The 16,173-nt window shown below is 44.0% G+C and overlaps 1 protein-coding gene and 1 non-coding gene across 31 annotated transcripts in view; both read left to right on the forward strand.

Annotated features, from left to right (window-relative positions):
• UBAP2L (ubiquitin associated protein 2 like) overlaps nucleotides 1-16,173 on the forward strand; it is a 52,341-nt gene extending 36,168 nt beyond the window's left edge. For 4 of the 30 annotated variants that reach the window (XM_031936156.1, XM_031936159.1, XM_023213843.1 and 1 more), the window contains exons 17-27: nucleotides 117-291; nucleotides 653-725; nucleotides 2,034-2,229; nucleotides 2,317-2,405; nucleotides 3,963-4,016; nucleotides 4,954-5,035; nucleotides 5,905-6,122; nucleotides 6,598-6,703; nucleotides 11,463-11,530; nucleotides 13,439-13,636; nucleotides 15,558-16,173. In XM_031936156.1, coding sequence (XP_031792016.1) covers nucleotides 117-291; nucleotides 653-725; nucleotides 2,034-2,229; nucleotides 2,317-2,405; nucleotides 3,963-4,016; nucleotides 4,954-5,035; nucleotides 5,905-6,122; nucleotides 6,598-6,703; nucleotides 11,463-11,530; nucleotides 13,439-13,636; nucleotides 15,558-15,596 — 1,298 coding nt within the window. In that variant the 3' untranslated portion in view covers nucleotides 15,597-16,173. Of the gene's footprint in view, nucleotides 1-116; nucleotides 292-652; nucleotides 726-2,033; nucleotides 2,230-2,316; nucleotides 2,406-3,962; nucleotides 4,017-4,953; nucleotides 5,036-5,904; nucleotides 6,123-6,597; nucleotides 6,704-8,087; nucleotides 8,491-11,462; nucleotides 11,531-13,438; nucleotides 13,637-14,040; nucleotides 14,092-14,880; nucleotides 15,531-15,557 lie in introns of those variants that run through there. The other 26 variants (XM_031936143.1, XM_023213838.1, XM_023213842.1 and 23 more) reach the window with 8 other exon arrangements.
• On the forward strand, nucleotides 4,733-4,868 carry LOC111544042. The gene has a single exon (XR_002732023.1). It is a non-coding gene; the product is annotated as a small nucleolar RNA SNORA58 (small nucleolar RNA).

Genomic DNA, 16,173 nt, shown 5'->3' on the forward strand with positions numbered 1-16,173 from the left:
AGTCCACTGTTAAATAACTCATCCTCTTGTCTTTGGAACAGCCTTGGACTGTAGTCACCTCTTATAGACATTCCCTTTTTTCTGATAAGTGGACTTCCTTCTTTCTATGTTTCTAGGTGCTACCGGCTCTGCAGTGAAATCTGATTCACCTTCCACTTCTAGCATCCCCCCTCTCAATGAAACGGTATCTGCAGCTTCCTTACTGACGACAACCAATCAGCATTCATCCTCCTTGGGTGGCTTGAGCCACAGTGAGGAGATTCCAAATACTACCACCACACAACACAGCAGGTGATTTGGGGTGAGGATGGAGGTTGGGGTTGGTGAATAGCAGTAACAGAGCTCTCTGGTTCTTTCTTGTTCCCTTGACCTGGCAGAGACCACATTAGCCCTGCTTTTGTGGTAAGTGGGTGACCTGAGAACTGTGGGAAGTGAAGACAGAGGAGGCTTGTTTTAATTTTCCCCTTTCAACATCCACTTTTGCTTTAGCTGCTGACTACCCCTGGCTGGGCATTGTGCTTAACATATATATGATCTCAGACCTCCTTGGTGTCTCATATTATATCTTATTTCCTTGTTATGTTCTTGACTGAAGCTCTAAGTCAGGTAACTATAGCACTGTGGCTGATGGCAACCTCTTTTATTCTGACAGCACGTTATCTACACAGCAGAATACCCTTTCATCATCAACATCTTCTGGGCGCACTTCGACATCCACTCTTTTGGTAAGTGTGATGCAGAGAGGGATGTGTGGTTTTCTTACTCTTAGAACTCTCCAACCCTAAGATTGTCCCAAGAGAGAATTATTGAAAATTTCTTCATGAGGTGGCAAAATAATTGATTTGAGGTTGCAGGAAAATGAGTAAAGGGATGTTAGGAAGCCAAGAGAGGCAGAACAATCCCTAAACATTGAGCTCTGGGCCATTCCTAAAAGCCCTGAAAGTGACTTTCTGACTTTTTTCCCCTACTGAATATATAGTTGGGCTTTGTATGCTTTAATAAATTCTGGAAGAACATACCTTTCTAATTGGTAGAGCTGTTCTCTTTTCTTGGTCTTGGGTATGCCAAACATGAGTTCTGAAAAGAATCAGTGCAAGGCTGGACATTTTTGTGAAGGTAGATGCCAGGTGAGAGCTTTTGGTCCAAGATCAATTTTGTTGTTTCAATTTGTAACAACTATTAATAGACTTAAGCTGAGCCTGTAAAGGGAAAGACCCATTTTGGACAAAAGTGTCAGATTTGCCAGAAGCCTGGGGAGATACGAGGGCTAAGGTTCTGGGAGTCTCTGTTCAAATACACAGTTTCAGGTTTAAAGTCAGAATTGTGGCTAGGTGCAGTGGCTCACCTCTGTAATCCCAACACTTTGGGAGGCCAAGGCAGGAGGATTGCTTGAGCCCAGGAGTTTGAGACCAACCTGAGCGATATAGTGAGACCTCATCCCCACAAAAATTTTTTGAAGGTTGGCCAAGCATGGTGGTACACTCTAGAGTCCTGGCTACTCAGGTGGCTAAAGTGGGAGGATTGTTTGAGCTCAGGAAGCCAAGGTTGCGGTGAGCCAATATTGCACCACTGCACCCCAGCCTGGGCAACAGATGGGACCCTGTCTCAAAAAAAAAAAGTAAAATCAGACTTTTTGCTTTCTCCTAGTCCACAAACTGGTCTCAACTAGTAAAGAAAAGTTGGGGAGAGAAAGCTGTGATGTATTTTTTACATCTCAACTCTCTCTGTTCCTTTGTGAACCAATGTTAGTCTCTGGGGAATCTGTATCCATTTGCATTATTGTCTTTCTGAACAGGATGATGATGTGCAGTGAGTGTGTTACCATTCTTGCCAGATGAATCTTGAGGAATATGTAGCTGGAGATTATTTCTAACTACTTTAGCAGAGTGTACTTTGGTACCTTGCCTACTTGGTCTCTTTAATTAGGAAGTTGACATAATAATATATTCAGCAGGAGGGATTGTCTTATTTTTCCTGACCTATGACGCTGATCTCTTTTCTTCTTCTCTCTTCCACTGCTCTCCCTTTCGAAGCACACAAGTGTGGAGAGTGAGGCGAATCTCCATTCTTCCTCCAGCACTTTTTCCACCACATCCAGCACAGTCTCTGCACCTCCCCCAGTGGTCAGTGTCTCCTCCAGTCTCAATAGTGGCAGTAGCCTGGGCCTCAGCCTAGGCAGCAACTCCACTGTCACAGCCTCGACTCGAAGCTCAGTTGCTACGACTTCAGGTAGCCTTGCATAAGCAGATGGCATTCCTCTGTGATGGAGGGGGTAAGTAATTGTGTGATGGGATAAAAATGTAATTTCTCTTTTAGGAAAAGCTCCTCCCAACCTCCCTCCTGGGGTCCCGCCGTTGTTGCCTAATCCGTATATTATGGCTCCAGGGCTGTTACATGCCTACCCGGTAAGTGGGACTAAAGGATCTTCTTCAAAAGGTGAGGATGCTGTGGCTGCTCTTTTTATAGTTCTGGCTTCAGATGGACCCCTGTGAATACCAAAACTTGCACATACTCAAGCCCTGCAGTTGGCTCTGTGGAATCCATGTATATGGGTTTTGCATTCTATAAATGTGACTGTATTTTTGATCTGTGTGTCTGGTTGGAAAAGATTCAGGTATAAACAGCATGCAGTTCAAACCTGTGTTAAGGGTCAACTGTAATTAAAATATAAAATAAATGAGGAATTGCCGCATGTAATCAAACTGGTTTTTAATCTTTGCAGTTTTGGAAAAAGTACTCATGGACTAAACTGAGGCCAACCCATCTATTGTGTATCTGCTCTGGTTTATGGTGCACACATGTATGCATGTGTGTGTGTGTACAATATGTATGTATATGTGTGATGAGAATATCTGCCCTGTTTGAAACACAACTTCTGGGCCTCAGAAGCCAAAGGCCAGAATGTTCATCTGGAATCCTTTTTCGTGTCTTAGATAATTATGACTATTATTTTATTTTTTGAGACAGATCTTGCTCTTTTACCCAGGCTAGAGTGCAGTGAAACAATCATAGCTAGCTCACTGCAGTCTTGAACTCCTGGGCTCAAGCAATCCTCTCACCTCAGACTCCCCAAGTAGCTAAGACTGCAGATGTGCATCCCCATGCCTGGCTAAGTTTGAAAAATTTTTTTTAGAGACAGGGTCTTCCTATGTTGCCTAGGCTGGTCTCAAAATCCCAGGCTCAGGTGGTCCTCCTGCCTCAGCCTCTCAAAGAACTGGGGTTATATATAGGCCTGAGCCACTACTCCTGGCCCCAAGAATTATTTTCTCTGATTTGATTAAATCCATAACTCTTGAGTGTGTTTGCTGGTCTGGCCTGGTTAGAGGAAAGTTTCCTGACTCAATCTGGGACTTTGAGAATAAGTGGGTGGCTGATATTAGTAGTAGCTTTTTGCCCTAGTGTATCTTCTGTGACCTTCAAGTATTTGGTAGCTATTAAGATGAAGGGTATATGAAAAAGTTTTAAAAGATACCTGTTCCTGCCCTCAGAGACAAAGTCTAGATAAATATCATACTGCTGACACATCCAAATAACACAGTTACACATTTTTAATGTGTAGTCACTACCTTAAAACCCTGAAATTGGAGAAAAGTAAAATATTCTTTCTGGAGGAGATTATTTTTAAGCCAGATTTTGAAGAGTATAAGAGACAGAGACTTGTAGAATAGAGAGTAAAACTGGTTGTTCGTGTATATTTTGTGTCTACTCTATTGGTATCAAGAAGCCAGCCTACTAGAATCAGTAGTATTTAGCTCAAGGAAAGCTTCAGGACCTTTCATGAATCTTTTAATCTCTTTGTACTTTACTGCTTTTTACTTAAATAAAATTGAAGGAAATAATCCGTGTCGTGTTCTAACCCAGAATGACGATGAATATTCTGTTGAATTAGCTTGTCTCTTGGCTCCTTAGTTTGCTAACATCATGACCGGTTCCTGTTATTGCTATATATCTGTATCTTTCAGCCACAAGTATATGGTTATGATGACTTACAGATGCTTCAGACAAGATTTCCATTGGTGAGTATGTGGGATAGAGCTTTGGAAAATAAAGTAGTCTTAAAATTAGTGTTGGGAGAATTACCTCAGGCACAGACATAGCTCTTTCCCATCCCAGCCCTCCATACACTCTGATCTAAGGCATATTAGAATATAGGGATTTGGGGGAGGGTTTCCAACAGAAGATAACTTTTTTTTTTTTTTTTTTTTTTTTTTTTTTAGACAGAGTCTCACTCTGTCTCTCAAGCTGGAGTGCAGTGGCGTCATCTCGGCTCATTGCAACCTCTGCCACCTGGGTCAAAGCAATTGTCTACCTCAGCCTCCCAAGTAGCTGGGATTAAAGGTGCCCGCCACCACCCCTGGCTGATTTTTTGTTTGTATTTTTAGTAGAGATGGGGTTTCGCCATCTTTGCCAGGCTGGTCTTGAATTCCTGACCTTGTGATCCACCTGCCTCTGCCTCCCTAAGTGCTGAGCTTACAGGCGTGAGCCGCCACACCCAGCCTTTTTTCTTCTTTTTTTAAATCAGAGTTGTGGCATCTTAGTAAATACCATTTAACCTAATCTATAGCCCAGTAAAGTACTCTGGAGCACTCAGGGTGCTTTTTGTTTGTCCCAGTCACTTTAAATTACAGAATGATCTGTTTTCTCAGTAGAATAAGCTTGGTATAAACTGATAGGGATGACACCTAAAGTGCTGAAAATATTGGTCCTCATGGACTTTGACATATTCTCAAGTGGGCATACCCGTAGACCTTGCCTGACTGTGCTCATGGCCAGGCAAGGGGGACAGTGTATGCAAGAGTAATGTGGAGTTTGTGCTAACTCTAGCCAGCTTAATTAGTGACTGGATAAATTGCACAACTCTCACATTCTTCTGTTTTTTCCTCTGTGGAAATAATACTCATGCTGGGGAATGAGTGACATTGAATCTCTGCTCTTTTTTTCCCTCTTTTCTAGGATTACTACAGCATCCCATTTCCCACACCCACTACTCCGTTGACTGGGAGGGATGGTAGCCTGGCCAGCAACCCTTATTCTGGTAGGATTGGGATGGGACTAAATAAATAAAAAGGGAGATAGTGTTGGGATTGATGGCAGAAAACTGATTGGTAGCAAGAAGGAATGTGATAAATCAGGATTGGTAGATTCAAAATCCTGCTAAAGTTGGGCATGTTGTGGCTTTTCCTATTCATCCCACTTTCTGTTGTCTCCCTGTGATTTCTAGATGATATCTTAGCCAGGCATGGTAGCACACACCTGTAGTCTCAGCTACTTGGGAGGCCAAGGTGGGAGAATTGCTTGAGCCCAGGAGTTCAAGACCAGCCTGGGCAACATAGCAAGACCTCATCTCCCAAAAAAGTGATATCTTGACTTAGTTTCAAGCCATTTGCTAGCTTTTTCCAGGAAGTGCAGTGGTCGATGTGGTCTTCTCTGCTCATCTCTGCCCCTTTATGCTACTCACAGTGGCAATCTCACTGCCTTGCTATGTCTGGGGCCTTCTTTTACCTGACCTATCATTGTCCTCATTGACTTACCATTTTCCCTGATCCATCATTGTCTTTCAAGTCCAGCATGGGGTATTCCCCATGGAGGAGAAGAGGGGAGGGAAGAAGGGGGAAGATGAAAGAGAACACAAGTGGGCAGAGAAATTGTGCAGGTGCCTTATTCCAAGAGCCTGTCCCTGCCATAGCATTGCACAGTTATTCAACACTAGTCCTTGGCTTACAGCAACTGTGCTCAGTATATGCTGAGCAACACTAATTGGAGCCACTCATAAATGTAATTCAAGGAATTGAACTTTAATAGTCTTTGAACAGGATCTCCTGGAATCATGTGAAACCAGAAGAGGTAATTCTGCATTGGTATTGGGGTGAAAGAGGCAGGTACATTTAGCCTCTCCTGTCACAGGTGACCTCACAAAGTTCGGCCGTGGGGATGCCTCCTCCCCAGCCCCGGCCACAACCTTGGCCCAACCCCAACAGAACCAGACGCAGACTCACCATACCACGCAGCAGACATTCCTGAACCCGGCGCTGCCTCCTGGCTACAGTTACACCAGCCTGCCATACTATACAGGGGTCCCGGGCCTCCCCAGCACCTTCCAGTATGGGCCTGCTGTGTTCCCTGTGAGTACCTGGCTTTGGTCACTCCTTGTGGTGAAGGATCCTAGCCCTGGACACTATTCTAGCTGCTTTTAAGGATCAGTGACTTCAATAATGGATGAGGAGGAACAGTTTCCACCTCTGGCCTGTATTTGGCAGGGTGATGGGGGAATGGGGCTGGAATTGGTGGAATTAGGATAGGGATTGCCTAGTCTTAGAATTTGCCAAAGGGAGAATATGATACCATACAGCTTTGCTTCACTCAGATTCATTCATTCCCTGCTGCCATTGTCCCTTTTTCTTCCTCCAAACTACCATTTCTTGACTTCATTAGTAGATTCTAGAACGATTAGTAAGGAACTAATTTCACTAAGCAAGCTGTGGTCAACCTGCATCAGGATAGGTAGCCATCTGAATGTCCAGTACCTGGAGCAGGACAAGTAGGACAGATGGTATTCTGCTGCCACGTCACTGCAAGTCTGGCCTTTTTGCTCTTTAGGTGGCTCCTACCTCTTCCAAGCAGCATGGTGTGAATGTCAGTGTGAATGCATCGGCCACCCCTTTCCAACAGCCGAGTGGATATGGGTCTCATGGATACAACACTGGTAAGCTGACCTTGTCCCTGGCTCAGTGGTATCTGTGGGGTGTTACTAGATAAATTTCAGGGTGGAAGACTTGGTGCTTAAGAAAATGGGGTTGGTGAGGGTGTACCGCTGCCCCAGGTATGATTGTTAATACTTGGCTGACTTGGGTATCTGTGGGAGCAGCACCAGCAGAGGAGCTTGATACTAGGACATGTGTCCACTCTTTGTGACGGGAATGCCCAAGAGTATGTGTTGGCTTTTAGAATATGTTGGTTGGCCAAAAGTGTGGGTGGAAGTAGGGCAAGGAGCCCCAAGATTTTGCTGAAATGTCAGTGGAGGCAAGTGTTGATAATGTGTATGGCACTGATAATACAAAAGGGGGTATATTCACTGAGTAGTAGCATTAAGTGGGTTCATAGCTAGCAGACTACGATAAGTTTGGCTTAAATCACTTTGTAGCACTACTTTTATGTGTCCTTTTTTATTCCCTAGCTAGAAGACCTAAACCATGGAGGAAAAGGAATAGGCGTGACTATTACTCAATAAAGTGGGAACTGTACTGGGAGAGTTGGGCCTTTAGGTTCCTTTATTTGTATGGCTGGTCTCTTTGCAAAGTCCGTTTACATACGTGATGGCAGGAGGGAATTGTAGGAATCCTCTGGATGGGTACTTACCTAAAAGATACTCAGCCTCTCCCTTGCTTCCATACCTGACATCTGTGCTCTTCTGGAGGACAGGGAGCGAGAAGAAATCTTTGAATAGTATAATTGTACTTTTTCAGCGACTTGTAGATGAATAGGGGAGGAGCAGGTTTCTGTGATTGCTTGGGATTGGGGATGGGGGTTGTCCTTCAAAGCTGTCAGCTCAGTTACAGTTTCATGGTGATTTGGATAGAGCAGCATGTGTTCTTCACCCTTATGTGGGCTCTGGGTGGGTCAGTTGCCCACAGTTTTCAATAATTGGGAAGAGCACAGAAGGCAGTAATGACTAGGAACTGATAGCCAGGTGGAGCTTTGAACTGTGCTTTATGGGTCATCAGTTAAACAAATCCTGAGAAGCTCCATTGAGATTTAATACATAGATTCCTTGTGGCCACCCCTCTTATCGAGCAAGGTCCACCCTAAATCTTGGTGGGGAGGATTATAAGCTTTTTGACTTGGAGTGGTGGCCCCGTTCTGAGGACATTAGGTTGAAGTCTTAGTTGGACCAGGTTCACAAATTTTAAGAGGTAGGTGATTGATAATATAAGAGAATTGGCATACCTGATTCTAGAAATCCCAGCTTCTTGCCTCCCTTCAGAATTCAGAAACGTATTATATCAGCCCTTGAGAACCCCCAGTTCCCAACCCCACAAAGGGCTTTTGTCATTCCATTCATTTATTTTTATGTATTTGATTCCTTTTAGGAAGAAAATATCCACCCCCTTACAAGCATTTCTGGACGGCTGAGAGCTAATTTGGCCCAAGGCTGGGGGCTATGTTTTGTGTGTGTGTATAAATTTGCACTGAAGTCTTGTTTCAGAAACCAGACCACTGAGGAGAGCCTGCTGAGCTGAGGCCATGGCCTGCGTGGCTTGGGGAAATGAGTTGGTGGATACCTTCTGGGCTTTTGAACTTGCCCCTCCCCCATTTCCCTCTCCCCCATGTGTCTGACCCTGTCTTACCCATTTCAAGTTCAAGCGGTGCAGCACCTTCGAAGCATCAATGCACACACCTGCTGTTGCTTTTGATTTCTGGAAGGCATGTAGTTTCAACTTGTAACAAAAAATATTTGTAGTCTTCAATAAACTGTGGTATTTCTTTAGCTAACTCTGGCGTTCTTTCCGTGCATGTCTTTCTGGACACTAGGAACCAATGCTGTGCTATAAATGAAGGGTGGAGGGTGGCCTTTTTAATCAAACCCCAGCATAGCCAAAGAACTATTAATTTTTCAGTATGGTGGTTTTATGAAGGTGGGGGGAGGGGAAATAGCCTCAGTTTCCTGCCTGTTGATTGGTTGGTAAAGGAAATTATTTGTAGAAATCCCCGATTCTCCATGCTTATGTTGCTTCATTTTTCCATTTAGATCTTTCCTTTGCCTCTTACATAAGCAGTGGGGGAAAGGACAAAAAAGTTTGGAGTGTCATGTCATGGTGAAAGGCAAAAGAGATAGTGTTCAGAGCTGTTAGGGAAGTATCTTCCAAGGCTTAATTCCCACATCTATCTGGTTCCTAAAGGCCAAGTGGCTAAGATCTGATAAAGTCATTAGTGATCAGCTAGTTGATGACTCAGGCTCTGTGGAGACTGCTACCCTGGAACATTGTTCTTAGTCCCTTGATGGCTTTTCAGAAATACTGGATTATCAGTTTTGCATTTGTGGGTATAAGCTAAGGATGTGTGGGAGCGGTTTGGTCAGACATCTCCTTGACTGTGGAAATTCTAATTCCCTCCCAGTCCAGCTAGCATACAACATTAGCCCTTTGTTTATACAGTTAATGTGGACAGTGAGATCACCACCCTGGGTTAATTAGAAACCAAAGTATTCAGCTTTCCTTGTATTTGTTCCCAGCCCTTTGGAGTAATTTTGTTCTGTGGAGTGTGACCACCTTTCCCAGGGGCTGCCATGGTGGGAGAGAGATTCATGTTTCTCTGCCCTGCTGCCCACGTGGTACTAGTATTGTCACTGTTTGGGGATAAGTAGGGGGTGTTGATGTTGGAAGGAAAGCAAGAGAACTCTGTAGTCTGAAGATCTTTCTAATAACTGGTAAGGGGTAGTGAAATCAGTACCCATTATTTTCTTGGTCTCTAATACTATCATTGAGATTATTATGGCTACTACAGAGTATTATGGTTCCTGCATTTCCAGTCCCTTCAACCTCGTATCCAAGATAAGGCCTCTGGACTAGAAGTTATTTTTAGCCTAAACTCTGGCAAGAATGAGATCAGGTAGGGGCACACTGGAGCTGAATTCCTCCCTACCACCCAGATTGAGAATCCAGTCAGTCATTTCTGCCATTCCTAGATATAGGCAGCCTAGCCTCACTGCAGAGAGTGACCAAGTATGCTATTTTTTTTTTTTTTTTTTTTTTTTTTTTTTGCCTTTGCAGTAAATTGTCTCTTTTGGTTTGACTTAAAAATGTTCTACTTATATCCTGTTTATTCCACCTTTACTCTCAACTCTTCCACACAAACTTATTAGCTTAAGCCTTTTCCATAACTGAACCTTCTGTTCTTAAAAGTTATGCCTGTTACCCAGTGATTTGCTAGATGGGCACCTCAGGTTTGAAAAGGGAACAGAAAAAATACCCATTAGCCCCTTAAGATATTCCTGTATCGTTCCCTTCTTTTACTTCAGTGTCTTTAGACAGTTGATGCTTTGGAGATAAGGAAGTATTTTCTCTTGCTTGGTTTTCTGTAGTTCTGTTATTTTTCCTAGTTAGTGTTTGCCCCTCCCAGGAATAATCTGGACTTAGGATGTTGGGAAGTTTTTCCAGATTAAGATACCACTTCAAAAGTGACTGTTCAAGATGGGCTTAATTTTGGAAGGCTGCCTTTGTCTGAGTCATTGGGAGGATTTGGGTTCTAGAGTTTGAATTGTGGGTGAATGGAGGATTCCTTATTTGTGATTTGGCCACTCTAGTACAGTGCTTCTAAAACACTTTTCCATCAGTGTTCCTGACAGCAGAGGAGAAGGAAATGTGTACCTCTGATGGGAAGGATCCAAGGGCATAGACAGAAAGGCAAAGTTTTTCTGAAGCTTCGTTTTATTTTTATAAAAACTAATGTATCTTTTTAAAATCATGCTTTATATTCCTAAATTACAAATCTTTGTTTAAAAATGGAAAGTTTAAAAGATGTTAGATGATTTATTTCATGGCTTTTCCTATCTCCTTGACCCATTGCCTTATACCCCAGGTGATAGAGTATAGTATGAGTATTTGAGAAGTACAAATTAAAATGACATGTTGTACTACTCTGGTTTCTTTAAAGTTGTAGTGGTTAGTAGGGAGTATTTTTCAACAGGACATGTGAGAGTTGAGGTATGGGTTAGAACTTTATCTTACGGAGAAGCTGAAGTTGTATACTGAAAATGACATGTGGTTTTTGTGTTCCACCTAGGCTATAGGAGATGGCCTACTCCTGTCTACCTGTCCCTCCCCACCCCACTACACTTAGGCTTAAATTGTGTACATGGAAGTTGATCTTGATGGCAGGCCTTTACATATTAAGTTTAAAGATTTAGCCTAGATACTCCAAGACTAAAGAAGCTGGACTGACTGAGCTGAGGCTATGAGAATGAGAGTGCCCTTGGGGATTAAAGTGGACTGCTCCTCTTGTACTTATGCAGCGGAGGCATGGATTTTGAGCCCAGAAATGTCACTTCAGGAAGACAGAGGGCCAGACTGTCCGAGTCTCCAGGAATAAAACTGAGTGGAGTTTGGGTGGATTGATTTGAAATGGACATTAAAATTAAAAGTTTTTTATATTCCTGCTAGACTTAGGCACAGAAGTGTTTTGAAACAGTATATGCTAGTGAGGTTTGGTCATATTCCCTTGCCCACCAAAAAAACAACCTCACTCTCTCATGTATACTCAACACACACCTGGAAAGGTTCAAAGAGCCCTTAGGGAGCTTTTGTTTCATAAACTCTTAACTCTCAGGACTGACTTGAAGCTGGAAAACCAACCAAAATTCCCTTGCATTGGTATAGCTAGAAAGGCTACAGATACCACCTCATCTCAGGAATAAGGGCCAGGTAGCTAGCTGAGCTAATCCTCCTGTCTGTTTCCTCCTCCCCCAGGTGTTTCAGTCACCTCCAGTAACACGGGCGTGCCAGATATCTCGGGTTCTGTGTACTCCAAAACCCAGGTAGGTGCCTGGCTCTGGACAGAAGTGGAAAAGAGATAGACATAGAAGAGGTGGAGTTGTAATGGTAGAAATACAGTGGACAAGAACAACCCTATGAGAGGTGGCAGGAAACCCATCCTACTTTTTCTAAATGAAAGGTCTTCTCTAGACTTCACTTCCTCTAAGAAGTTAAAATTTAGCCCTCTGAGAAAAAAACGAGAAGTGTAATAGGAAGGTGAAGCGTGGCAAATTGTTTAATGTGTCATGTGATTTACTGTGCAACTCTCCTGGCCCCTTTTCCTACCTACTCCCAACCTTTTTCATAACTTTTCAAGAGAGTAAGTATGAGAGTGACAGGAAACTAGTTCATTCCATTCTTTGAGTAAATCTGTAACAGTGGGAGTGGGAAAGGAGACACCTAGTAAATAATGAAGCATTTGAGTGATCCACAGGTTTGTTATGTTGCTTTTGTCCCCCATCACCATAAATACTTAAAGTTTGTTACTAAGCACTGGGGGTCTGGGGTGGGGCACTTCATGGACAAGACCTTCAACACTTCAAATATCTCAGTATGTGTTTATTTCTTTTGAAATATCCATGGAGTTGTTTTTGTTTTTGTTTTTGAGACAGAGTCTTGCCCTGTCACCCAGGCTAGAGTGCAGTGGCGCAATCTCAGCTCACTGCCAACTCCATCTCCCGGGTTCAAGCGATTCTCCTGCCTCAGCCTCCTGAGTAGCTGGGATTATAGGCGCCTGCCAGCACGCCTGCTAATTTTTGTATTTTTTAATAGAGATGGGGGTTTCACCATCTTGGCTAGGCTGGTCTCAAACTCCTGACCTCATGATCCACCTACCTCGGCCTCCCAAAGTGCTGGGATTACAGGTGTGAGCCACCGTGCCCAGCGGAGTTATTATTTATTTATTACTATTATTTGTTAAAGGAATATTGGAAGGGGTGGGGACACTATTGGTTTCCTTTTTTTTTTTCCTTGGAGACAGTCTCAAGAAGTCACCCAGGCTGGAGTGCAATGGTGGAATCTCAGCCTTCTGAGTAGCTGGGGCTATAGGTGTGCACCACCAGGCCTAATTTTTGTATTTTTGTTTTTTGTTTGTTTTGTATTTTGTATTTTTGTTTTTTGGTAGATACAGGGTTTTGTCATGTTGCCCAGGCTCATCTTGAACTCCTGGGCTCAAGCAACCCACCCTCCTTAACCTCCCAAGTAACTGGGATTACACTCAGTTTTATTCCTGGATTACAGGTGTAAGCCACCATGCCCAGCCTGGAGTTTTAAGTTCAAATTTCATGATGTTCAAATATGATATTCAGTTTTACAAAGTGCTTCCACATTTCATCCTCTTTATTTGGTCTTTTTGTTTGTTTTTGGGTTTTTTTTTTTTTTTTTTTTTTTTTTTTTTTTTTTTTTTTTTTTTTTTGAGACGGAGTTTCACTCTTGTTTCCCAGGCTAGAGTGCAATGGTGTGATCTCGGCTAACCACAACCTCCGCCTCCCGGGTTCAAGCAATTCTCCTGCCTCAGCCTCCCGAGTAACTGGGATTACAGGCATGTGCTACCATGCCTGGCTAATTTTGTATTTTTAGTAGAGATGGGGTTTCACCATATTGGCCAGGCTGGTCTCGAACTCTGTGTGAGCCACCATGCCCAGCCTATTTGATCTTTACAACAGGTTTGTAGTGTCCCTGTTTTATATCTGAGGAAACTGAGGCTAAGAGGTTGAGTAGTTTGCCCAGGTTCACACAGTTATTAAATAAGAGCAGAGCTGTGACTGAGACCTGAATGTGTGATTTCAAGTGTACTGTGCCTTCTGTGACACCATGCTGCTTTCTGAGGGTCAGGGAGCCTGAGCTCAGGAAAATCCCAAGATTGGTTTGCTGATCCCTTTTACTCTGTCTCCTCCTGGCCTCCTGGATAGCAGTCCTTTGAGAAACAAGGTTTTCATTCCGGTACTCCTGCTGCTTCCTTCAACTTGCCTTCAGCCCTAGGAAGTGGGGGCCCCATCAATCCGGCCACAGCTGCTGCCTACCCACCTGCCCCCTTTATGCACATTCTGACCCCCCATCAGCAGCCGCACTCTCAGATCCTTCACCATCACCTGCAGCAGGATGGCCAGGTAATAGCCCTTCCCCCTCTCTCCTTTCCCTTCCTCTTCCTATCCCTTAAAACTGCCTTCCCTTTCCTTTTCTTACCCTTCCTCACCACCACCTTCACCCAATCCCTCCCCAGCGCCAGTCATGGGCACACAGCACATACAGACACAAGCGCACATAACACGAGCGGCCGACAAAGGATATCTCAGAGAAGGGGCCAGATTGAAACCTTTTTTGCCCAATTCCTTTGGTGCCCTTCTCCTCCTGTGCCACAGTTGTCCTCATCCCATCAGACCTGGGTCACACCTCCCCTCTTTCCTCTCCCAGCCTTCCCTCTTCCCTGACATTTTAGCTTTCCCTTCTAATGGTGGAGTTCTATTGTCAAAGTTTGTCCCTTTATTTTCCATATATCCTGGTTCTGCCTCAGCTACCATATTTGCAGATGATTCTCTGTTGCCAGCGCCAGCAGGAGGAGCAGGTAATGAAATTGAATGATCATATGCTTGAACCCACTCCTTTTCAGTCCCCATTTCACCTTCACAGCCTCAGGGAACTTGAAAAGACTGCGCGGTCACAAATCGGGATACACAAACACAAACACCTTGCTGAGCTCTCTGGCCTCCCCTTCCTCTCTCCTTCTCCCCTCCCCAACACCCTCTTTATCTTTGTACCCTTCCTCAACTGTGGAAAACATTTGGTTACCAGAATGGAAAAGATTATTGGGGCAGCATCTGCAGCCTGAGGCCTCAGACTGCCTCTCGTACCTGCCTGAAATGGGCTGACAGATGTGATGTGTGGTAGGGGTGGGGATCTGTGGGGCAATGCAAGTGGCCTCTTGAGAGCTCCATTATAGGTGGTTGGAGCTAGAATAAGGACTTCCTTCCTCTCAAAGACAGCTTTCCAAATTGAGGCATTCATGAGGATCAATGGAAATGAAATTGCCTTGTGATCACTCATCTCCAAGAGCAGGGGAGAGAAGGGGTAGTAGGAAAAGGTAGAATTGAAAATGAGTAGAACTCACTCACTACCTTATCTCCAAAGGTATCTTGCCCTCTTCATCTTTTCCCTATTTAAAAGTCAAAAATGCCTTCCTGCTTGTAAGAAAGGGGCTTTAGCAGCTCTGCAGACTAAATTTTCTATGGTTCTAATAGTAGTGAGGGGAATGGGAGAGCAAGACAGTTTGCACATCTCCACCTGAAGATGTTACAAATTTGTACCACTAACTAGACACCTTTTTCCTCCCCGTCATCCTCCCATTCCCCTGCAGACGGGCAGCGGGCAACGTAGCCAGACCAGCTCCATCCCGCAGAAGCCCCAGACCAACAAGTCTGCCTACAACAGCTACAGCTGGGGGGCCAACTGAGGCTCTGACCCTCTTCTCCCGGTCCCATCTTCTGAGAGGGCTTCTCAGCCTGGAAACTATGGAAACAACATCAAAGAGAAAGGAATGTGGGGGGTTTCCGCTGCCCCCCACCCCCAGCGGCCCACCCCATGCCTCAGCTTCATGTCTGTCCCATTCCTATACCATCCCCACCCTGTTGTATGTATTATAGGATTTGTATTTTCTCCTTTTTTTCCCCCCTTCCATTCCTTCTCCCCTCTTGCATTCAAGATTATGAAACTTTGCTATGGGCCCTGCCCTTCCTTTGCTTCCTCCTGTTCACCCTGGTGGTGTACGGATGAGGTGGGGAGGTGGGACTCCCAAATATATATCAGCCCAACAGCCCTAAGTCTCCTCCTTTATTATTAGGAAAACAACAACAACAAACAAAAAAAAAAAATGGCGTCATGAATATGAACAGCATTGTCAGATGAATTAGTTGAAGTGTTTTTTTTTTTTTTTTTTTTTTGTACTGTGTCCTCAAATTTAATGGATTAATGTGTCTTGTATATATAAAAAGAAAACCTCTACCTTCAGCCTCTGCCTATTCTTGCTCCGTCTAGGACATCCTCAATTTCGTCGATGACCAGCTTGGTGAATAAGTATTACTGTACCAACGGGGCCTCCTCTAGCAGGCCCCTGAAGGCAGTGGAATAAAATGAAATCTTCGCCCTTTAAGAACTCCTGACCTTAATGTGGTAGTAGTATCTTGTCCTTGAGGGGATTTCCTTCCCTTCACCCCTAAGACTTTCACAACCTGGTGACTGGAAAGAACCACCACAAATCTTCATTTCCTCCAGAAACTGCTACATCTACAGCCGATTTCAGGCAGTAAAGGGAGAGGGATAGAGGAGATTGGGTGGAAAATGGAGAGGATCAAGAAGGAGCTGAGACCATTTCAAAGGAAAAAAATGGCTTTATAGAGTTTTAAGTTATGATTTAGATGGGTCCAGGTAAAACTAAAAAGAAGTGAAGGTATCATGTATCGTCTGACAACTAAATCTTGGAGTGGGGTGACGGATAAAAGACTACATACTGGGTACAGTGTACACTGCTCGGGTGATGGGTGCACTAAAGTCGCAGAAATCACTAAAGAACTCATCCTTGTAACCAAACACCACCTGTACCCCAAAAACGAAATAAAACAAAACCTTGGGGCACATTCCCCCTAGGAATGGA

The sequence above is a fragment of the Piliocolobus tephrosceles genome, chromosome 1 (genome assembly GCF_002776525.5).
Source record: "Piliocolobus tephrosceles isolate RC106 chromosome 1, ASM277652v3, whole genome shotgun sequence".
Classification (NCBI taxonomy): Eukaryota; Metazoa; Chordata; class Mammalia; order Primates; family Cercopithecidae; genus Piliocolobus; species Piliocolobus tephrosceles.